The sequence below is a fragment of the Lepus europaeus genome, chromosome 2, assembly GCF_033115175.1.
Source record: "Lepus europaeus isolate LE1 chromosome 2, mLepTim1.pri, whole genome shotgun sequence".
NCBI classification, from domain to species: domain Eukaryota; kingdom Metazoa; phylum Chordata; class Mammalia; order Lagomorpha; family Leporidae; genus Lepus; species Lepus europaeus.
Genome location: NC_084828.1, coordinates 77,552,297 through 77,578,198, shown reverse-complemented (window position 1 = coordinate 77,578,198; position 25,902 = coordinate 77,552,297). Strand labels below are relative to the sequence as shown.

The 25,902-nt window shown below is 36.0% G+C and overlaps 1 protein-coding gene across 4 annotated transcripts in view; it reads right to left on the bottom strand.

Annotated features, from left to right (window-relative positions):
• STXBP5L (syntaxin binding protein 5L) overlaps window positions 1–25,902 on the bottom strand; it is a 443,316-nt gene that overhangs the window by 203,354 nt on the left and 214,060 nt on the right. For all 4 annotated transcript variants that reach the window (XM_062208715.1, XM_062208727.1, XM_062208721.1 and 1 more), the window contains one exon: window positions 3,415–3,493. In XM_062208715.1, coding sequence (XP_062064699.1) covers window positions 3,415–3,493 — 79 coding nt within the window. The remainder of the gene's footprint in view (window positions 1–3,414; window positions 3,494–25,902) is intronic.

The following is a 25,902-nucleotide window of genomic DNA, read 5'->3' as shown; positions in this document are numbered from 1 at the left end:
GCCTATATCAAGAAACTGGAAATATCCCAAACGAATGAGCAATGGTTGCATCTCAAGGACTTAGAAAAACAACAGCAAACCCAACCCCAAATTAGTAGGAGGAAATAAATAATTAAAATTAAAGAAGAATAAACAAAATCAAAACAAAAAACACAAAAGATCAGTGAAATGAGGAGCTGGTTTTTTTTTTTTTTGAAAACATACACAAAATTGTTGCACTATTTGCCCAACTAACAAAAAAAAAAAAAGAGAGAGAGAGAAGACTCAAAGCTATAAATTTCAAAGATGAAAAGGACATGTAACAACAGATACCATACTAATAAAAAGAATCATCAGGAATTACTACAACAAACTGTGATACCTAAGAGAAATGGATACATTCCTGGACACATACAATCTAACATGAAGACACAGAAAAACACAGAAGAATAACCAAGATGAAAATTGAGTCAGTAATAAAGACCCTCCCAAAAAATAAAAGCCCAGGACCAGATGGCTTCACTGCTGAATTCTACCAGACAATTAAAGAACCGATTCCAATTCTTTTCAAGCTATTCAAAACAACAGAAAGAGAGGGAATCCTTCCAAACTCCTTCTATGCAGACAGCATCACCTTAATTCCTAAACAAGAAAAAGATACAACAGACGAAGAGAACACAGATGCAAAAAAGTCATTAAATACTAGCTAATTAAATCCAATAACACATCAGAAAGATCATTCACCCACACCAAGTAGGATTTATCCCTGGTATGCAAGTATGGTTCAACATCTGCCAATCAATAAACGTGATACATGAAACTAGAAAACTGAAGAATAAACAGCATATGATTATCTCAATAGATGCAGAGAAACCATTTCATAAAATATAACATCCTTTCATAATGAAAATCTTAAGTATATTGGGTATAGAAGGAACATTCCTTAACACAACCAAGGCAGTTTATAAAAAACTGGCAACCACCATCTTACTGAATGGGGAAAAGTTGAAAGCAGTCTCATTAAGATCTAGAACCAGACAAGGATGCCCACTCTCACCATTGCTATTCAATATAGTCCTGGAAGTTTTAGCCAGACCATTAGGCAAGAAAAAGAAATCAAAATGATACAAATTGGAAAGGAGGAAATCAAATTATTCCTATTTGCAGCTGAAATGATGCTAAATATAGGAGATCCAAAATACTCCACTAAGACTATTGGAATTCATGAGAGTACTACTCTGCTGTAAAAAAATGAAATCCTGACTTTTGCGACAAGATGGATGCAACGGGAAACCATTCGTGAAATAAGCCAGCCCCAAACAGACTGATATCCTATGTTTTCCCTGATCCAAGGTAACAATAGAGTACCTGTAATATAATTTATTGCAGTGAAATAAACACTTTGAGATTTTATAACTGTTTACAGCCCTTATCTCTTTCCTAGAAGAAAAGTGGTTTTTTTTTCCTCTTTCTTCATACTATTTATTTAGTGTATTTCGTACTTTTACTTAAGTGTAGGGTTAACAATATGATCACTAAATAAACTGAAAATGGATCTTTGTAAAAATTAACCTACTACAGCAAAGCACTAGTCCCTCCTCTACTTATGATCTAGCTTCTTTCTAATTATTACCCTCAGAGGCAATAGGTGATGGGTCTTCTATGTCTCTTCTACCTTCATCCTGGCCAGCCCTGGCTGTTGTAGGAATTTGGGAAGTGAAATAGTAGATGGAAGATTTGTATTCCCTGTGTCTCTCTACTGCTCTAATTAATTAAGTAATTAAAAGTTTACTGAAGGAACTAGCTGTGGTGCAGCAGATTAAATCACCATTTGTGACACAGACATCCTATCTCTACTTCCCTAATTGATTAATTAATTAAAAGTTTACTGAAGGGACTAGCATTGTGGTGCAGCAGGTTAAGTCACCTTTTGTGACACAGACATCATATATCAGACTGCTAGTTCAAGTCCTAGCTGCTCTGCTTCTGATCCAGCTCAGTGATAACGTACCTGCAAAGGCAGCAGATGCTGGCCTGAGTTTGGGCCCTTGCCACCCATGTGGGAGATAAGGTTGGAGTTCCTGGCTCCTGGCTTCAGTGTGCCTGACCCAGTTCTGGCTGTTATGGGCATTTGGGGAGTGAACCAGTTGTTGAAGACCTGTCATTCAACCTCTCAAACAAATTAATAAATCTTAAAAAGTTCACTAAAAATGGTGTATTAAAAATTTAAGTAAATATTTGTTATGCCAATACATATAACTATTTTTTCTTTTAACTGTTATTCCTTTATATAACAATTTTTTTCTGTTTCATTTATATATATTTTATTAACTGCCAAATATCAGAGAAGACATGATATTTGACTTTGGGGATTGGCTTATTTAACTAAGCATAATGGTTTCCAGTTACATCCATTTTTCTTTCCAAAAAGACAAGATTTTATTCTTATGGCTGAGTAGTATTGTATTAATATAAAGAAAAAGATTTCATGTATATCATAGGTACAATACTAAGATGTTAACCATTTTTCTTTTTCAAAGATTTATTTATTTATTTGAAAGTCAGAGTTACACAGAGAGAGAAGAGGGAGGGAGGGAGGGAGGGAGGGAGGGGGAGAGGGGGAGAGGGAGGGAGGGAGGGAGGGAGGGAGGGAGGGAGAGAGGGAGAGGGAGAGGGAGAGGGAGAGAGAGAGAGAGAGAGAGGTCTTCTATCCGTTGGTTCACTCCTCAACTGTCCACAACGGCCAGAGCTGCACTGATCTGATGCCGGGAGCCAGAAGCTTCTTCCAGGTCTCCCATGTGAGTGCACGGGCCCAAGGACTTAGGCCATCTTCTACCACTTTCCCAGGCCATAGCAGGTAGCTGGATCGGAAGTGGAGCATCCGGGTTTTGAACCAGCGCCCATATGGAATGCTGACGCTTCAGGCCAGGGCTTTAACCCTCTGTGCCACAGCACCAGCCCCAACTAAATCCTTCTTTCATTCCTTCCTTTTTTTAATTTTTGCAAAAACATAACTTCAATCCACTCTTAATCATCCATCTAAGAAGAATCTTTCAAAGTTTAGAATGGAAGATCCTAAAGTGCAGACGTGGTTATGCATTTAATTCTTTTATATGCATTAATAATAGGCATAAAACCTAGGCTTAATACTGCAACTTGAAATATGCATAGACAAAAATTCTGTTATTATAGTTAATGTACACAATGCTTATCTAAGTACTCATAAGAACTTAAAAAGAGTTAACACTTGCTAACTGCAATCTTTATAATGTTCAACATTGACATACTTACCAAACAAAATAAGTTATTATTAATGAGCAGTTAATACATGTATCATGTGAAACATTAAACAATATACTTGCAAAAAAGGCTATCTGTCTTTTTGTCTATGTTTCTTACAGACATTCCCATATTCTCTGAAGTAAAAATGCATACCTGTTTCTGCAGGTTTTATATTCTACTTTAAGAATTGGTTTACAAGATTCAGATTTTCTTCCTTCTCTTTGACTCTTTCCTAAGAAAAAAAATATTTTATTAAATCTAATTTGAATTTTACTCATCCATGTGAATCTAAAAAATGAGTAAAGGAATATAAAGAAAAATTAATAATAATATAATTGTGTTTTTCATAATTGTAAATACATGTCTATACATCTTAACATTCTTACTGAATTTTTCAAGTTTCTAGAGTTCTAATAATTAGCTGTCATATTATCAATAAAGTTATTTGTAAAATTATCCAATTCTTATCGCTTTATATTCTTCAAATATAAATCTAGTTTCGTGTTAAGTTATTTTTACTGTTTGTTTGAAGATAACTATAGAATTGAAAACACACATACATAATTATCTGCCATAATCCAATGTGTTACCACGAAAAAAAATATACTAGGATCAATATTTTGTCTATAATAGCAGCAAATCCTTTCATATGTAGAAAGACTTGTCACTGAAACGATATGATGGACAACCAAAATTATTCCATTTCCATCTAATTCATTTTAAGGAGAGTCTATTGGACAATGAACATAGATTATACATTTCACAATTTAAAAAATTATTATATATTATATTTCATAAAATGAAGATTCTAATTTTTGGGGAGTTGGTTATCCAGTTTAGATTCCTTATGATTTTGAATAAAGAATCAAAAAAAGGAGATGAAAGTTAATTTACTAATACACATAACACATCTACCTTTTTAGTTACACTTTTGGTTTGGCTCCATGTAGCATTTTGATAAGCTTGGCATGTTTTTTGAAATGCTTTTTTCTTTATTTTTGTAAGTATTCTAATTCACTATTATGTAATACCACAGTTGCTTATAGACATATGTACAAATTATGTACAGACGTGCTTATATGTATATGTTTAACTAGCTTCAGCATGGCATAACCAAATCCAAATAAGATGTCAAGATACTTTATCCAATTTGGTTAAAAGGCAAGGAATCAGCATCCAACAAACCATTATTTGCTCCATGGCATAGTTTCTGAAATTGCCTTTCCATGTTTTATCCTATTTTGAATAATGAAGCAACCATAATTTAAAACTAGTTGTCATTCTTCATATTGTAAAAAGTATATAAATATCTGTACCACATATAAAATAGAATTGCTGAGGTTATATGTGATCACGTAAGACATGCACATGTCTTATAAAGAGACAAATTTCCTCCAGGGTTCACTTTGAACAATTGTTTTCAGATGGAAGAACAAATATCTAAAAATTATTACTGGCTTGGATAAATGAGGTGAGAATGGAAATAACTGAAGAAAGTGACATAGCCTGGAAAGAGACCTAGACCACCTCAATTTGTTACATTTTTCATCAGAGATTCTCTAAATTGCTAAACCATTAACTAAATGAAGCTGAATGAAAGTATATTTAAAGTTGCTTATATAAGGAGCCAAATATTAATTTCCATTTAGTACGAATCAGTGTCATTAACTTATTTTCTAAGAAAAATAATTATACAATCAAATAATTAGTCAATGTTTTAGCTAAATTTCCAACATTAGCAAGTTACTTTGGGGTGAAGGTTTTCAGGTTTTATTACATGTGCTGCTGCCTGTTGATTGAAAATGTCCTTGAATGTGATATTATATAAAATAACATCATCTACAATTACACTTATTGCTATCCTTATAAATAATAACCAGGCTTCCATTAGCTTAGAATTCAAGCCAGCCCCTGCTGTGGCTCACTTGGCTAATCCTCTGCCTGCGGTGCCGGCACCCCAGGGTTCTAGTCCCAGTTGGGGTGCCGGTTACTAGTCCCGGTTGCTCCTCTTCCAGTGCAGTCCTCTGCTGTGGCCCAGGAGGGCAGTGGAGGATGGCCCAAGTGCTTGGGTCCCTGCACCTGCATGGGAGACCAGGAGGAAGTACCTGGCTCCTGGCTTTGGATAGGCACAGTGCTGGCCACAGTGGCCATTAGGGGTGTGAACCAATGGAAGGAAGATGTTTCTCTCTGTCTCACTCTCACTGTTTATAACTCTCTGACTCTCTCGCTCTCACTGTCTAACTCTGCCTGGCAAAAAATAAAAATTAAAAAAAAGGAATTCAATAGTTCAATAAATTAAACAAAAAAATTGTGAGATACTATAAGCAAATGAGTGATAGACATAAAGAGTTGTGGAGGCTGGAATTAAAATTAGGACATTATGGATAAGCCAATTTGATAAGATTAAAAGATTCATGGAGTGGTTTAGTGAAAATAATGTACAAAAAGGACAATTAGTGGCAATCTATGCAACTTATTTTCAATATAGAATGTGGAGAGTCTGGCCAGCGCCATGGCTCACTAGGCTAATCCTCCGCCTGCGGCGCCAGCACCCCGGGTTCTAGTCCTGGTTGGGGTGCTGGATTCTGTCCTGGTTGCTCCTCTTCCAGTCCAGCTCTCTGCTGTGGCCCGGGAAGGCAGTGGAGGATGGCCCAAGTCCTTGGGCCCTGCACCCGCATGGGAGACCCGGAGGAAATGCCTGGCTCCTGGCTTTGGATTGGCGCAGCACTTTGGTCACAGCACGCTGGCCATTTCAGCCATTTGGGGAGGTGGCCAACGGAGGGAAGACCTTTCTCTCTGTCTCTCTCTCTCTCACTAACTCTGCCTGTCAAAAAAAAAAAAGAAAAGAAAAGAAAAAAAAAGAATGTGGAGAGTCATCAGAAGCTTACAAGTTGAGGAGTGATGGATGTAAATCAATATTTCAAAAGTATTAATATGGCTTCCCTTAACAGAGCAACTTGAGGTGTAAGAAACTGAGATCGAAAAAAGAAGTAACAGATTACTACAATGGTGCAGGGAAAATAGAAGAGATAAGATTGAAAGAAAATTGACAACTGCAAAGAAATTTGAACTACCATTAATTTTACAAACATGTACATTAGCAGTAACAGAAGGAGGAGAAAGATAAGAGCAGATAAATATTAAAATATTAAAATAATGGCTGAAAACTTCCTAAATTTGCTAAAAAATATTGTCTACTCATTTAAGAAGCTCAATGAACTCAAGTAGGATAAAAGCAAAGAGATCTACATTCAGTATTAAAGTGCTAAAATACTAAATGGAAACTTATAAAATAGTAAGAGAAAAATGATGATTGTGTACAAGGAAACCAAAAATAGATTAAGTGTTAAATTTCAGAAACAATAGTAGGCAGCAAATTACTAGTGGAAAACAGGGAAAATGCTGCAAGACAATGCATAAGCAAAGACTTCTTTGAAAAGATCCCAGAAGCACAGGCAATAAAAGCAAAAATAGACAAATGAAATTATATTAAGGCAAAAAGCTTCTGCACAGCAAAAGAAACCTCATTAAAGACACAACTGAAAAATGGAAGAAAATAACTGCAAACTATTCATATGATAATGGATTAATATCCAGAATCTATAAAGAGCTTAAGATACTTAACATCAACAAAATAAGCAATCCAGTTAAGAAATGGGCAAAGGACATGAACAGGAATTTTCCAAAGGATGAAATTCAAATAGCTGAGACAGATCAAAAAATGTTTAGTATAAACTGTTGGTGAGGATGTGGAGAAAAAGGTACCCTAATGCACTATTAGTGTGAATATAAACTGGTATAATCATTATGGAAGACAGTATGGAGATTTGTCAAAAATTTAAAATAGACTACCATATGATGGTTCATACAGTTCATATGATTCACACACTCCTGGGAATATATCCAAAAGAAAAAAAAATCAGCACAAGATACAGTTACTTAAACCACCATGCTTACAGTAGCTCAATTCACAATGGCTAACATACAGAAATAACTTAGATGTCCATTAACTGATGACTGGATAAAAAAAAATGTGGGATATATACATGATGTACTACTACTCAATAATTAAAAAGAATGAATACTAATGAAAGAAAGAATGAAGATGCTATCTTTTGCAATATAATGGATGCAACTTGAGCCCATTATTCTTAATAAAATAAGCCAGACCCCAAAAGATGAATATCGCAATATTTTTCTGTTTCATGGTGACTAACACATAGAATACAAAAAATTAATATATATGAGTGATACTGACATCTTAGGATCTGATTATTGTTTATAACCCTTGTATATATTCCTGCTGAACAGTAGCCTTTCTAATTTTTACTTGATGAACTCCTTATTTAATGGATCATTAAATCTGTGATTATAAAGTAAATTATAAATGTTATCACAAAAGTTAACAAAGAAAGAAAGAAAATAAGGATAACTAAAGGAAGGAGGAAGGCAGGTAAATATTATATTCATAGAACTGTATCTATGAATTACTTGAAATCTATTCTCTTTATATTAATAAACATTAATAAATAAAAGGTAAAAAGAACAAAGGTCAAAAGGCACTGGAATATCATATTCAAACTACAAAAAGAAAAAAAAACTTGTAAACCTTGTTAATCAAGAATAGTACATTGAACAAAATTAGCTTTCAAAAATGAAGGTGAAATAGGGGTCTGGCATTGTGTCATAGTGAGTAACGCCATCACCTGTCATGCTAGCATCCCATATAGGGCACAGTTCATGAACTGGCTGCTCTACTTCTGATCTAACTCCTTGCTAATGGCCTGGGAAAAGCAGTGAAGGATAGCCCAAGTGGTTGGGTCTCTGTCACCCATGTGGAAGAAATGGCTGAAGTTCCTGGGCTCATGGATTTGGCTTGGTCCAGCCCTGGCTGCTGCAGCCATCTGGGTAGTAAACCAGCAGATGGAATATCTCTTTCTGTTGGTCACTCTCTCTCTGAGTGTCTCTCTCTTTCTGTGCAACTCTTTCAAATAAGCAATTAAATCTTTAATAAAAAAGATGAAGTAATTTCTAAATATACAAAAACTGATAGCATTTGTTGCTAGCAGTACTGTCACAACATAGCAGTAGAGAGAACTGTGATTATAAAAAATTACAATTACACATTTCTTCTCTAATCTTAATTGATTTTAAGAGCAAATTTATAAAATATATAATTGCAATTGACATCTATAATATATTTGCTCAATAACAACACAAAGGATGTACACAGGAGCAAAGTTGTATTGGAGCAAAGGTAAATAAACTGGTAATTTGAATCCACCAAACACAAATTAAGAGACCCATGTGGGATATAAAAGGATTAATATAACAAATTCTACATTATTACATGCTCTACCTTGTAGTCAACTTTTCAAAAGACACAGTAATAATAATTTTACATAGTAATTTTTAATTTTAATTCAATTTTACATAGTAATAATAATAATAATAATGTATTGTTCGGTTTATAATAGATGTTGGGTAGTGCAATAGATGTAACATACACAATAATGATAGGGGAAAAGTTAGAAATGGAGAATAGAGCTATGTAGTAGCAATGTAGTATGTAGTTATGCAGCAGTTTCTATGTCACATAAACTTCAGATAGTATGAATTGGAAGTAGATTCTAACAAATTAGGATGTACAAGATAACGAACAAAGCATTTATGAAGAAAGTAACACACAAAGAGTGAACAAATCATCAAAGGAATTAAAATTCCCCATCAGAAAATATTTACTTAATGTCCCAAAAAGTACTTAAGGGAGGACTGCATGAATTAAAAAGAAACTCATGAAACATATAGAAAATGATACAAATATGCAGACATTAAATATCCAACAATTCCAACAATAACATCAAATGTGAATGTATTAAACTATCCAATCAATGGAAAAAGATCGTCTGAAAGGAACAAAACAAATAAATAATAATTTAACTACATGTATTCAACAGGAGACATGATTTATTTAAGATACAAATAGGCTGAATGTAAAATTATGAAAAAAGAAATATCATGTAAATGGCAACCACACAAAAGCTTTAGCAGTTATACTAACATCTGTCTATATAACAAATGAAAAGAAAGATGAAATGAAAAACACTTTGAGAAAAATAAAATGAAGATACAACATACCAAAACTTCTTGGATGCAGCTTAAGCAGTACTGAGAGGAAAATTTATAGCTATAAGAAAAAAATATTTCAAATCAATAACCTAAGAATTCATATCAAGACAACAAAAAATGAAAATCAAACTAAACCTAAAGGAACAAGAAGGAAATAATCAAGATTAAAGAAGAAATTGAAGAATTAAAAAAATAAAACCATCATAAAAAACACTAAGGCTGGTTCTTTGAAAATAGATAAAGATATCCTGCATTAACATAATGGAAGAATTAGTAATATAAAAATGCCCATGCTATTCTACAGATTCAGTGATATCATTACTACAATCCAAATGGAGAACCATAGAGATGATACAGGAAAAGCAATCCCAAAAGTCATATGGAACCAGAAAGACCCTAAACAACAAAAATAACCTTGAGTAAGAACAACAAAACTGTGGTCATTAAACCTGCTGATTTCAAAATATATTACAAAGGTATATTCATCAAGATACTATAGTGTTAGCATAAAAACAGACACAGACCAATGGATGGAATAAAGAATGCAGAAACACATCTATCCATCTATGTTCAACCAATATTTGACAAGTGTACCCAGAACACACAACTGGGAGAAATAGTCTCTTCAATAAATGGTATTGGAAAATTGAGTATTATGAAGGCAATTACAAAATTCCATGTTATAAAAACTTTGTATGTATTTCAAATTTTTTGCAACAAAATAAATTTATACTTTAATTCAAATATTCCACAAACATTTTGAGGTACCCTCCTATTTGAAGAATGAAATCAGATCCATATCTCACAGCACAAGCAAAAATCAACTTAAAATAGACTAATCCTTTAAATGAAAGACATGAAACTATAAAACTACAAGAAGAAAACAACAGGAAAAGTTTCTAGATATTGGTCTGGACAATGTTTTTTTGTTCATGACAAAGCATAGAAAATAAAAGAAAAAATAGACAAGTAGGATTGCATCAATCTAAAAGGGTCCTACATAGCAAAGGAAACAATTATTGGTATAAAAAGGCAACCCATGAAATGAAAGAAAATATTTTCAAAATTTATATCTGATCAGGAGTTCATATCCAGAATATATAAAGCACTCAAATAACTAATAGCAAAAGGCAAACAATCCAGTTTAAAAATGGGTCAAAGACCTCAATAGCATTTCTCAAAGATGATTTACAAAGAAATAATAGGTATATGAAAAGGTATTCAACATCATAAATCATGAGGGAAATGGAAATCAAAATCACCATGAGCTATTGCCTCATCTGTTAATGGTGGTGACCAAAAGGATAAAATTAACAGATGTTGTTGAGTATATAGAGAAAAGGAAATCTTTTAAAGATGTAATACGACCTTTTAAAATTTATTTATATAAAGGTAACTGAATTCATGTATTTATTTTAATTTTTAATTCGTTTTTAACAGATTCAATGTGCTTTGTAGATACAATTCTAAGAACCTAATGATATTCCCTCATCTCTCCTTCCCAGTTTTAAGAACATGATACTTCCTACCCTTCCTCGATCCTTCCCTCCTCCATCCTTTCTTATTTTTCTATTAATTCTTGTAATGATATACTTAAAATTTACTTTACAATCACAAGCATAATCTTTCACTAAATAAAGAATTCAAGTAGTAAGTAGAATGATTACTTCTTCTCTAGGCAAGGGCTACAAGCAATAATCAAATCCCAAGATATCAATTTCACTCATATAAATTACTTTTTTGTATTCTATATATTAGTTATCACAACCCAGAGAGAACATGTGATATTTGTCTTTTTGGGACTGGCTTATTTCACTAAGCATAATGGTCTCCAATTGTATCAATTTTGTTGCAAAACAAAGGATTTCACGTTTTATGGCTAATATTCCATTGTGTGTGTGTATATATGTGTGTGTATATATATATATATATATATCTCACATTGTCTTTATCCTGTCATCAGTTGATGGACATCTGGGTTGATTCCATAGATAAGCTATTGTGAATTAGACTGCTATAAACCTGGGGATACAGGTACCTTTTTTATATGCTGATTTCATTTCCTTTGGGTAAATATCCAGGAGTGGGACAGCTCAGTTGTATGAGAGATGTATATCCAGATTTCTGAGAAATCTTCATATTGTTTTCCATAGTGCTTGTACTAATTTACACTCCCACCAACAGTGTTTTAGGGTACCTTTTATCCAAATATTCACCAGCATGTTAGTTTTTGAATTCAGATAATAGCTATCATAACTGGAAGTGAAATCTCATTGTGGTTTTTATTTATATTTCCCTGATGTTTAGTGATCCCGAGAATATTTTCATGTATCTATTAGCCATTTCTATTTCATCCTTTGAAAAATGCCTATTCATATCCTTAGCGCATTTCCTAACTGGAATGTTTGTTTTATTATTCTTAACTTCTTGAACTCATTCTATATGCTGGCTTAATTCTTCAACTGAAGTATACTGCAAACATTTTCTCCCATTCTGCTTGCCCCTTTGTGTTACTGAGTGTATCTTATGCTGTGCAGAAGCTTTTTAGCTTGATGTAATCCTATTTGTTTATTTTAGCTTTTATTGCCTGTGCTTCTGAAGTCTTATCCGAGAACTCTTTGCCTAGGCCAATGTCTTCCACTGTTTACCTGATTTTTTTTCTAGTAATTTGATGGTATGAGGTTGTAGATTTAGATCCTTATGTAGTGTGAGTGGATTTTTGTACAAGGTATAAGGTAAGGCTCCTGCTTCATACTTTTGCATGGGGAGATCCAATTTGCCCAACACCATTTGTTAAAGAGACTATCATTTTTCCTGGGAGTGATTTTAGCTAATTTGTTCAAGATTAGTTAGTTGTAGATGCATGGATTGATTTCTGGTGTTTGTAATCTGTCCCATCAATAAAGCTAGAAGTAGTAGTTTTCTGAGGAGGTCAATAAAATTGACTAAAGTTTAGCTAGGCTGACCAAGAAAAAAACATGAAAGTTATGAGTGCTAGAGTCAAGAGCAGAAGAGACATCATTACCTATGTCCTAGAATCAGAAATAACATGAATAACAATGTATCAACAAATTAGATAACCTAGGTGAAATGGATAAATTCCTAGATAATTATAAGCTATCAAAGCTGACAAGAAAAAATAGAAAAAATGACCAAGTAATAAAATCAGTTGGTAATTTGAAAAAAAATACCACAAATAACAATGCAGGGCCAGGTGACTTCAATGCTAAATGCTTCCAAACATTTGAAGAATTAAGACCATCTTTTCACAAAATCTCCAAAATATAAAGGAAGCACTTCCCAAGTCATTCTAAAATACATGATTATTTCAAAAACATAGACAAAAGCATTTGACAAAGTCTAAAACCCTTTTACGACCCCAAAAATCACCTTAATAAGCAAAGAAGGAAACTTCTTCATCCTATTTAAGATCAATGAAAAATAGCATTCTCATGCTGAATAGCGAAAGAAGTAAAGCTTTTCCTGCAAATCCAAGGAAAAAAAGGGTGTATGCTCTAACCACATATATCAAACACTGAACTTGAATTCTGATCTAGGGCAATCATACACACAAAACCAACAAGGAAATTACATTCAGCTCATAAATAAGTAAAACTTCCTTTATTTGCAGATGATCTAGATCTAAGCACACAAAAATCCCTAATGAACTTATAGATAATAATACCAGTAAATTTACAGAGTTCAAAATCAACATAATAAAATCAATAGTATTTATAATAAAAAGTAGCAATAAAAAGTCAGGAAGGGAATTAAGAAAATATTCTATGTGTCATAGTTTAAAAAAGGGAGTTTCAAAAAGGGGAGGGGAAGGAGGGAAGGAAAGTGAGAGGAGGCAGGGAAGGGGAGGGGAGAGAAGGGAAATCTTCCATCTGCTGGTTCACTTCCCAAATGGCTACAATGCAGCTGGGCCAGGCTGAAGCCAGTAGCCTGGAACTCCATCCAGATTTCCCATGTAGGTGACAGGAAGCCAAGTACTTGAGCATCTTCTGCTGCTTTCCCAGGCTGCAACGATCAGGGATGGTCCAGGGTCAAGCCAGGAGCTTCCTCTGGTCTCTCATGTAGATATAGGGGCCCAGGCACTGAGCCATTTTCCTCTGCTTTCCCGGGTACATTCAGCAGGGATATGGATCACAAATGGAGCAGCTGGGAATTGAACTGATACCCATATGGGATGCCAATACTGAATGCAGCAGCTTAACCCATTAAGCCACAATAGCAGCCTTCATTCCTTTTTTTTTTTTTTAATGACTGAGTAATACTCTATCATGTATATGTGCCACCTTTCTTTACCTAGTCTTCAACTGAGGGTCATATAAATTGCTTCCACATTTCTGCTACTGAGAATTGGGCTGCAACAAAAATGAGAGTGAAGTTATCACTTTCACTTACAGCCTTCATTACCTTTGGGAAATTCCCAGAAGTGTTTCAGCTAGGTCATATGATATACTCATTTTTAGCTGTTTTGAGAAATCACCATACTTATTTCCACAATGGTTGTACTAATTTGCATTCCCAAAAAGAAAGTATTAGGGCGTTCTTTTCTCCATATCCTCATCAGCATTTATTATTATTATTTTTTTTTGACAGGCAGCGTGGATAGTGAGAGAGAGAGAAACAGAGAGAAAGGTCTTCCTTTTTGCCGTTGGTTCACCCTCCAATGGCCACTGCGGCCGGCGCATCTCACTGATCCGAAGCCAGGAGCCAGGTGCTTCTGGTCTCCCATGCGGGTGCAGGGCCCAAGGACTTGGGCCATCCTCCACTGCCTTCCCGGGCCATAGCAGAGAGCTGGCCTGGAAGAGGGGCAACCGGGACAGAATCCGGCGCCCCGACCGGGACTAGAACCCGGTGTGCCGGCGCCACAAAGTGGAGGATTAGCCTGTTAAGCCACGGCGCCAGCCCATTTATTATGTTTTGACTTCTGAATAATAGACATTTTTTTCAAAGTCTTCTGGTTTATTCACAAAAAATACAGAAATACTCATGATTCTGAACAAATTTCTGATTACCACACATGGCCGATTTCCTTCCTTCAATTCTTTGTTTTGATTTTTTTCCAATATTTTTATTATTATAAAGAGAACAGATTACAGAGAGGGAACAACAATGGTCATTTTAACTAGAGTGAGATGTTACTTCATTGTGGCTTTTATCTGTATTTCCATAGTGATTCTAAAATGTTTTCATGTGTTTGCGAACCATTTATATTTCTTCTTTTGAAAAATGTCTATTCTGATCCCCTTTCCATTCCTTAACTGGATTGTTTGATTTGTTGCTGTTAAATATCAAAAGAACATACAAGAAGATCAGAATACAACATCTATCTGTAGGTAAAGCCAAAGCAGCCTACCAAATCAACACTGGAGACAAACCTTCAGGAAAAGCCTTTTACTATGAAAGCTGACAACACATGGAATAACTGTAGTGGCTCAGGGGCTTAAGCCACTGCTTGGGACACCAGTATCCCTTATTTGAGTTCAGAGACCTAGTTTGATTCCCGGCTGCTCTGCTTCTAATTCAGCCTCCTATGAATGTGCATGGGAAAGAAGTGGATGATGGCCCAGAAACTTGGGTCCTTGCCACCAACTTGGGAGACTTCAGCTTGGCTCTGACCCAGTTATTATTATCATTTAGGGAGTGAACCAACAAATGGTAAATGTCTCCCTGTCTCTGTCACTCTGCCTTTCAAATGAATAAATAAATCTTTTTTTAACTTTTATTTAGTAAATATAAATTTCCAAAGTACAGTTTATGGATTACAATGGCTCCCCACCCCCCATAATTTCCCTCTCACTCGCACCCCTCCCACCTCCCACTCCCTCTCCCATTCCATTAACATCAAGATTCATTTTCAATTATCTTTATATACAGAAGATCAATTTAGCACATATTAAGTAAAGATTTCATCAGTTTGCACTCACACAGAAACACAAAGGATAAAATACTGTTTCAGTACTGGTTATAGCATTACTTCACATTGGACAACACATTAAGGACAGATCCCACATGGGACGTAAGTACACAGTGACTCCTGTTGCTGATTTAACAATTTTTTTTATCTTTTATTTAATGAATATAAATTTCCAAAGTACAGCTTATGGATTACAATGGCTTCCCCCTCATAACTTCCATAACTTCCCTCCCACCCGCAACTCTCCCCTTTCCCACTCGCTCTCCCCTTCCATTCACATCAAGATTCATTTTCAATTCTCTTTATATACAGTAAATCAGTTTAGTATATATAAAGATTTCAACAGTTTGCCCTCACATAGCAACACAAAGTGAAAAAATACTGTTGGAGTACTAGCATTAAATAACAGTGTACAGCACATTAATGACAGAGATCCTACATGATATTTTTTTTAAAAAGATTGATTAATTTTCTATGTAATTTCCTATTTAACACCAAGGGTTTTTTTTTTCATTTTCAATTATCTTTATATACAGAAGATCGATTCAGTATATACTAAGTAAAGATTTCATCAGTTTGCACCCACACAGAAACACAAAGTGTAAAAATACTGTTTCAGTACTAGCTATATCATTACTTCATTTTGGACAACCCATTAAGGACAGATCCCACATGAGACATAAGTACACAGTGACTCTTGATGTTGATTTAACAATTTAACACTCTTGTTTATGGCGTCAGTAATCTCCCTAGGCTCTAGTCATGAGTTATCAAGGCTATGGAAGCCTTTTGAGTTCGCTGACTTTGATCTTATTCCGATAGGGTCATAGTCAAAGTGGAAGTTCTCTCCTCCCTTCAGAGAAAGGTACCTCCTTCTTTGATGGCCCCATTCTTTCCACTGGGATCACACTCACAGAGATCCTTCATTTAGGTCTTCTATTTTTTTTCCAGAGTGTCTTGGCTTTCCATGCCTAAAATACTCTCATGGGCTCTTTGGCCAGATCCGAATGCCTTAAGGGCTGATTCTGAGGCCAGAGTGCTGTTTAGGACATCTCCCATTCTATGAGTCTGCTGTGTATCCCAATTCCCATGTTGGATTGTCCTCTCCCTTTTTTATTCTATCAGTTAGTACTAGCAAACACTAGTCTAGTTTGTGTGATCCCTTGGACTCTTAGAACTATCAGTGTGATCAATTGTGAACTGAAGATGATCACTTGGACTAGTGAGATGGCATTGCTATATGCCACCTTGATGGGATTGTATTGGAATCCCCTGGCATGTTTCTAAATCCACCATTTGGGGCAAGTCAGCTTGAGCAAGTCCCCAATTGTACATCTCCTCCCTCTCTTATTCCCACTCTTATATTTAACAGGGATCACTTTTCAGTTAAAATTTAAACACCTAAGAATAATTGTGTGTTAATTACAGTGTTCAACCAATAGTACTAGAACAAAAATAAATACTAAAAGGGATAAAGTATTACATTGTACATCAACAGTCCGGACAAGGGCTGATCAAGTCACTGTTTCTCATAGTGTCCATTTCACTTCAACAGAAGAAAAGATCTTCACCACAACACATTATAGGCAAACTCAAAAGTACAACATAAATATATCATTCTAAAATGTATAAGAGAAAAGTGTCATAGCTCTCTGCTATGGCCTGGGAAGCAGCAGAAGATGGCCCAAGTCATTGGGCCCCTGCAACCATGCGGGAGACCCAGAGGAGGAGCCTGGCTCCTGGCTTCAGATCAGCACAGCTCTGGACGTTGTAGCCATCTGGTGAGTGAACTAGCAGATGGAGGACCTCTCTCTCTCTACACCTTTGTCTCTCTGTAATGTTGCCTTTCAAATAAATAAATAAATCTTTAAAAAATAAAATAACAAGCACCAATTCTTTTTAAATGTTTCCAAAAAATTGAAAGTGTGGTAATCCTATCAAATTTGTTCTATGAGGCCAGCATTACCTCGATACAAAAACCACACAAAGATACAAAAAATGAAATCTGTAGACCAATATCCTTGATGAATGCACATGTAAAAATTTTCAACAAAAATACTAATAAATTGAATCCAACATCTAACCATAAAGATTATTCAATATAAGGTGGGATTTAAACCAGTAATGCATGAATAATTCAACTTATACAAATCAAACAAATCACGCTGCCAGGATAATAAAAGTCATATAGACACTTAAAAAGCGTTTGATAAAATTCAATATTGAATCAAGATTAAAACTCCAAAGAAATTATGCATAGTATGTTTATATCTCAACAAAATAAAGGATATATATGACAAACCTGTGGCAAACACCAGGACATCAGAATAAGTGGGGAGAAATTTAAAGCAATTCTTCTAAGATCTGAAGTTAGACAAGGATAGTCACTTAAATCTCTCTTATTCAACACTGAATTGCATGTCCTTATCAGAAATAAAAAGGTATAGAAATAAGAAAGGAAGGAGTCACATCATGTCCATTTGCAAATGATGTTATTCTAAATATAGAAAACTTAAAGACTATAATGAATTACTACTGGGTATAATAAATGTATTCACAGATGTTGCAGGATATAAAAATCAAAAAACAAAAAACAATAGTATGTTATACACCAATAATGAACTTGAACAAGAAACCAAAAAAAGCACCTCATAAAAAAAAAAGACCTAAATGAAAGATCTCTGCAAGTGAGATCCCAGTGGAAAGAACGGGGCCATCAAGGTAGGAGGTACCTTTCTCTGAAGGGAGGAGAGAACTTCCACTTTGACTATGACCCTATCGGAATAAGATCGAAGTCGGCGAACCCTAAAGGCTTCCATAGCCCTGGCAACTCATGACTAGAGCCTAGGGAGATTACTGACGCCATAAACAAGAGTGTCAAATTGTTTAATCAACAACAGGAGTCATGTATACTTATGTCTCATGTGGGATCTGTCCTTAATGGGTTGTCCAATGTGAAGTAATGATATAACTAGTACTGAAACAATATTTTTACACTTTGTGTTTCTGTGTGGGTGCAAACTGATGAAATCTTTACTTAGTATATATTGAATCGATCTTCTGTATATAAAGATAATTGAAAATGAAAAAAAAAACTTGGTGTTAAATAGGAAATTGCATAGAAAATTAATCAATCTTTTTAAAAAAAATATCATGTAGGATCTCTGTCCTTAATTTGCTGTACATTGTGATTTAATGCTATAACTAGTACTCCAACAGTATTTTTTTCACTTTGTGTTGCTATGTGAGGGCAAACTGTTGAAATCTTTACTTAAGATATACTAAACTGATCATCTGTATATAAAGAGAATTGAAAATGAATCTTGATGTGAATGGATGGGGAGAGCGAGTGGGAAAGGGGAGAGTTGCGGGTGGGAGGGAAGTTATGGGGTGGGAGAAAGCCATTGTAATCCATAAGCTGTAGTTTGAAAATTTATATTCATTAAGTAAAAGTTAAAAAAATAATAAAAATAAATAAAATAAAATAAAATCCCTAGTAATAAATGTAACCTATGATGTGACTGATCCCTAGGAAAATTATAACACATTGAAAAAACTGAAGACAACACCAAACAAAATGGAAAATTTCAGTCCTCATTGAAATACCAGTGTCATTCTATGCAGAACTAAAAAGAAATCCTTAAATTCATATAGCAGCACAAAACTCCCCAAATAGTGAAAAACAAACTTGAGAAAAAGAACAATACTGTAGATATAACAATAACAGCTTTTAAGGCACATTCCAGAGTTATTGTAACCAAAATAGCATGTTACTCACACAAAAACATACAGATCGCTGGAACACAACAAAAACACCAGAAACAGGGAAAGAAAACACTAGTTCTTGAAAAAAGTGCCAGAAACATACTCCAGAAAAAGGACAGTCTCTTCAAAACATGGCAAAGTAAAAGCTGGATATCTTCATGTTAAAGACTGAAGCAGCTCTTCCCCGTTCAAAATTAACATCAAAATGGATCAAAGACTGAAATATTAAATAGGCAACAATGAAATCACCAGAAGAAAACAAAGGAGAATTATTAACAACATTAGTATAGGCAATGGATAAGATCCACCAAAACCCAAGCAATAAATGAAAAAACAGAACAAACACAATTATGCCAAATTAAGAAGGTTATCCACAGATAACTAAACAATCAACAGGTTGAAAAGACAGAATAGGAGAACATTTATAAACCATTCATCTAAAAAAGAATTAATATCTAGAACATATAAAGAACTAAAATAACTCTCAACAACCAAAAGTAAAAATCCAGTTAAGAAATGTGCAAAGGATCTGAACAGACTTTTTTTTTTGGACAGGCAGAGTGGACAGTGAGAGAGAGAGACAAAGAGAAAGGTCTTCCTTTTGCTGTTGGTTCACCCTCCAATGGCCACTGCAGCTGGCACACCGCGCTGATCCAATGGCAGGAGCCAGGTGCTTCTCCTGGTCTCCCATGTGGGTGCAGGGCCCAAGCACTTGGGCCATCCTCCACTGCACTCCCTGGCCACAGCAGATAGCTGGCCTGGAAGAGGGGCAACCAGGACAGAATCCGGCGCCCTGACCGGGACTAGAACCTGGTGTGCCGGCGGCGCAACGCAGAGGATTAGCCTATTGAGCCGAGGCGCCGGCCTGAATAGACATTTTAAAGAGAAAAATCTTAATACCAAACAAAAGCATGAGAAAATGAATACATCACAAGCCAATAGGGAAATGCAAAACAAAACTATAATGAGGTACATTACAATACTCTAGTTAGAATGGCTATTATTGGAGAGCGGCAAGATGGCGGAATAGGAAGGGAGCACACTGATAATCCGGGAAGAGACAGTTTAATAAAAGTGGAGATACTGCAGGGTCAAGGAAGAGTAGGGGAAGAAACAGCAGTGGAAACTCTTCCGGTACTAATGATTCACAATGGACCTGCGTGGAGAGCGTGGGAGCCCAAGTTCGGGACACCAGCGGCAGAATCAACACACCAGCACTGGAATGCGAGGTGAGCCGAACATCAATAGCCCGAGACACCAGCGGGCAAGCGGAAAGAGGAGGCTAGAGGGAACGAGGCTTGAAGCTCCGTGGGGAAAAGTTCACCAGGCTAACTAGAAGAGAGAGGAAAAAAAAAAGTGACCGATACGGACACGAGTTTCTCTCTCTCCGCTCACCTCTCAAAGGTGGGCAAGACAAAGAGCAGGCGCCATTTCGGACATACACCATAAGCAGGGCGACCTCAGGTCTGCACCGGCCCTGAGCCTAGCAGAAAAACCTGAATCTGGGGAGAGGGGTGAAATAACAGGACATTAGGATCTAACTTGGAAACCCAGTAGGAGACTGCAGGAGAATCAGAGCCCACACTGAGGGCAGCAGAGATTCCCTGTGTGGTCCTTGGCAAAGAGCTTCTGATCTCTGGCTCCTGTGGGTATATCATTCGCCTGCTAACTACCTCCAATTCCATTCAGCTGTGTGGAATTACTTCCCTTTTGAATCAAAAAAAAAAAAAAAGAAAGAAAGAAAGAGAGAGAGAGAGATTTACCATGCCTAATCTGGGAGTGTCACCTTTGGCACACCCTCAACCCTGAGGAGCCAAAGAGAGCTCTCTGGCCACACTCATCTCAAGCCTCTAAGGCTCCATCGAAAGCAGACAGTCCATTTAATCTAGAGCCATAGTATAACAAGAAAAAACACCACAGTGAAGAAACCAAATATCTCCAACATGCCAAACAACAAACGCAAAAACCAAGGTAACAAGAACAAGGAAGACACTATGATGCCCGCAAATGAAAAAGACACCCCAATGCAAGATTATGAAGATGATGAGATGGAAGAAATGCAAGAAGCGGATCTCAAAAAATTGATAAGAACATTAAGAACTTCTCAAAAACAAATTCTTGAACTACAGAAATCCTTAATGCACAAGATAGAAAATCTCTCTCGTGAAAATGAAATCTTAAGGAGGAATCAAAATGAAATGAAACAACTAGTAGAACAAGAAACTGTGATAGTGAAGAGAAATCATAATGAAATGAAGAATTCAATAGATCAAATGACAAACACATTAGAGAGCCTTAAAAACAGAATGGGTGAAGCAGAAGAGAGAATATCGACTTAGAAGACAGAGAAAAGGAAAGGAAACAGGCAAACCAAAGAAAAGAAGAGGAAATTAGAAATATAAAAAATATTGTCGGGAATCTACAGGATACTACTAAAAAACCCAACATTCGGGTTCTAGGAGCTCCTGAAGGCATGGAGAGGGAGAAAGGATTAGAAGGCATTTTCAGTGAGATACTAGCAGAAAATTTCCCAGGTTTGGAGAAGGACAGAGACATCTTAGTACAGGAAGCTTATGGAACCCCTAATAAACATGTCCAAAGAGATCCTCACAACAACATGTTGTAATCAAACTCACCACAGTGAAACATAAAGAAAAGATCCTAAAATGTGCAAGAGAGAAACACCAGATTACTCTCAGAGGATCCCCAATTAGACTCACAGCAGACTTCTCATCAGAAACCCTACAAGCTAGAAGGGAATGGCGAGACATAGCCCAGGTACTAAGAGAGAAAAACTGCCAGCCCAGAATATTATATCCTGCAAAGCTCTCATTTGTGAATGAAGGTGAAATAAAGGCTTTTCATAGCAAACAGAAATTGAAAGAATTTGTCGCCACTCATCCTGCCCTGCAAAAGATGCTTAAAGATGTGTTACACACAGAAACATTGTCATCAATATGAAAGAAGGTAAAGGACGGAAACCTCACAGCAAAAGATCACAGGAAGCTCAATTTCTCTTTGACATAGAATTAAAATCTGATGCTTTGTTAAAGCAATGTGTTAAAGTAATCTATTATGTTCTCTTGATGTCTGTTAAATTCTAATTGTTCAAAAACAGCTGAATTTTTATTAAGAGCTATGGGTTATTTAAATATGTGCTTATTTTCAAAGATTTGAATAATCACCTTGTAACTATGATCAAATTTGGTCTATGTTTTGTCATGATTTTAAGGAATCTTATTTCAACCAGATATTTTGGATTTTGAGCTTTCTTGGCATTCCTGACAGGCATTCAAAAAATCAAAGTTCCAAACAATCTGGACTCTAAAATTTCCAGTAAATCCTGGACTTTGGTTTTTCCAGTTTGGGCCCAACTGAAAAAATCGAAGGACCTATGTCTCTCATCTTACAGAGACACCAACTATTTGGATTGTATTAGAAGTACTGTCAAGATGTGACATGGTACTAAATTTTAAGTTTCTATAATGGAAAATTTTATTAATACAAATGTTTGAGAATTAAAAAGTCTAATGATCTTGTGTTACTAGACATGATAGTTATCTTAATGAGAAAGCCCCAGAGGCCTACAGGGTTAAATACTTGTAAATTCCTACAGGTGCTTTCAAAAATACTGTGAAGTAAGCAAGCGCCTCTTGTTGGTTGATGAGTTTATAATTTTAAACATGGCAACTTAAAAAGTCTTTTGTCATCCACAGTTATATATGATTTGCTGCTCATAAAACTAAAGCGTTGTTGGTTCTGTGTTTAGCTGTCCTCCTATAGGTTCCTATGGACTTTTTCCAGCCACTTCTATTGTATTCAGTACTTTGGGATGGCTCTGTAAACAGACGAACCCAATAAGGTATTAACAGTACCAACTGAGAGAAAGTATGGTTAACTGAGGTTACTAAAAACAAAAAGCAATTCAAATCAATTGGCAATCTACAAAAAGAGTTAAAGATTTTAAAAGCTATTATTAAAATTGCTATATTGGTCTATTATGTTATGTTATATGTGTGCACATGTTTTATGTCCACATGGGAAAATTTTATTAAGAGTTTTATTTTAAATGGCTTATAGATAAGATTGTCCATAAATTTAAGCTGCTAAAATTAATCAAAGATGCATTTTAATTCGTGTGACCTGAATCTCTGCATCATATGTTTTATATTTGTTGGTAGAATAAACTAAAAACATTTTATATGGTTGTGCTTAAGTTTACTGGTTAAACAAACTACACCATGTTAGATATTTAAGAGGTGTTTTCAAATACATGATTCTTAAAATTTAGAGAAGGCATTGGACCTTCTGGTAAATGTTTTCTTAAGTTGTTATCTAATGGTTGAAACTATTTGCTAAGTATTCATGTAATATTGCTATTGTCAGCAAGCGATCTAGGACTTGCTCCCTCATTTCTCTATTCTAAGCCCAACTTGTTCTTTCATTTCTCTATTCTCTTCAAGGTAGGAAACTAATTCTATTATGAAGGAATCTGTAGGATGCACAATTTAATCTTTAGACCTTATAAAAGAGATGGCTAACATTTTTCTGTAATAGCATAGCCAAAATAAGAACTTAAATAACAATCTCATAGCTAGATTTACTTAGCCATCAGCGAAGTAAACAGTAAGTAGAAAAAACCTCCCTTTCAGACCAAAGGGAAAGAAAGTTTTTAAGTGAGAATATAATTTTCCTCATGGGCATTGTCTACCTTAGAAAAACTACTACAGAACATGCCTGTGACTATAGACTTGTAGTTCAGGCCACCAAAGATTAGAGATGGGACTTGGGCATTCCCTTGACTTGCATCCTCTGGTCAGCTTTAACACAAACCAGGAGGAAAAGAAAGCTAGGCATCAGAAGCAATGGGTGGCAGGCCTATTAATGGCTGATCTGTACAGTGATCTGCCCTCAAGGAGACCCAACAGGCCAGTCCACTGCAGTGGCTTTCAAAGTGGTAAGCCTGGGCTTCAGCAGAAGTCAGCTTGTGAAGAGCCCTGGCAGCTCTGCCAAGAGTTGGATCACTGGAAATGGACCTGCCCTGGAGTCGAAGGATGCCCAGGTCAGAGCCACAGAGCTTATTGGCTCTAAGCTGAAAAGCCCTTCACTCAGCCCAACTTCCAAAGTGACCCCTGCAGCTGAGGGGATGGTCAAGTAGGGTCAGCAACATTGCAGGCAGAACTGTACATTTCTTGTTAGAGATGCCCCCTGCCTTTACCTGGCCAGCTCTCCTCCCAGGCCAGCCAAGTAATGAAAGTCAACAGAGTGCCTTCCCCTAGGAGGTTCACACCTCCCTTAGGATATACCCCATGTGAAGAGATAGATAGGTCTGGGCCTCTTAACTTACAAGGCCTAAAGCCCACCAGATTATTATCAAGCCCCTTCTATCAGGTTCTATTTGCCTCTCAATCAGAAAAATTACTTGTAGCTTAGACAGCACCTTTCTTAGCTCCTCTAATAATGACTCTGTCCTTTGTTCTAGACCCTGTCTAGCGCACTTGGGCCTCATTCCTTCGTAATCATAACCTCTACTCTACCACCAATGGCTCTACTCCCAATCTATGTGTACTGATGGTCCTCTTCCCCACTTAATGCTGTATAATTGTTCAGACCTGGTAAATGCCACTCTTAGGATCATTGGTTACTATCCTCACCATGTCTTTTATGACCTTGTCTAAATATGAGCAGAGTCGGCGAACTTGGAAGGCTTCCATAGCCTTGGGAACTCATGATGACCGCCTAGGGTGGTTACTGGTGCCATAAACTAGAGTGTCAATTTGTTGGGTCAACAACAGGAGTCACTGTGCACTTGCTCCTCATGTGGGATCTCTGTCCTTAATGTACTGTACATTTTGATTTAATGCTATAACTAGTACTCACATAGTATGTTTCACTTTGTGTTTCTATGTAGGTGCAAACTGTTGAAATCTTTACTTAATATATACTAAATTGATCTTCTGTATATAAAGAGAATTGAAAATGAGTCTTGATGTGAATGGAAGGGGAGATGGAGCGGGAGAGGGGAGGGTTGCGGGTGGGAGGGAAGTTATGGGAGGGGGAAGCCATTGTAATCCATAAGCTGTACACTGGAAATTTATATTCATTAAATAAAAGTTAAAAAATAAAAAATAAAAGAAAATGAATCTTGACATGAATGGGAGGGGAGAGGGAGCGGGAGGGGTGGGTTGCGGGTGGGAGGGAAGTTATGGGGTGGGAAAAAGCCATTGTAATCCCTAAGCTATACTTTGGAAATTTATATTCATTAAATAAAAGTTAAAAAAAAGATGAACTTATTTTGGTGCAAAAAAAGAAAAAAAAAGAATGGCTATTTTTAGAACTACAAAAAATAATGCTGGTGAGGATGTGGAGAAAATGGGACTTTTTTATGTAATGAATATAAATTTCCAAAGTACAGCTTAGGGATTACAATGGCTTCCCCCTCATAACTTCCATAACTTCCCTCCCACCCGCAACTCTCCCCTTTCCCACTCGCTCTCCCCATCCATTCACATCAAGATTCATTTTCAATTCTCTTTATATACAGAAAATCAGTTTAGTATATATAAAGATTTCAACAGTTTGCCCTCACATAGCAACACAAAGTGAAAAAAATACTGTTGGAGTACTAGTTATAGCATTAAATAACAGTGTACAGCACATTAGTGACAGAGATCCTGCATGATATTTTTTTAAAAAAGATTAATTTTCTATGTAATTTCCAATTTAACACCAAGTTTTTTTTTTTTCATTTTCCATTATCTTTATATACAGAAGATCGATTCAGTATATACTAAGTAAAGATTTCATCAGTTTGCACC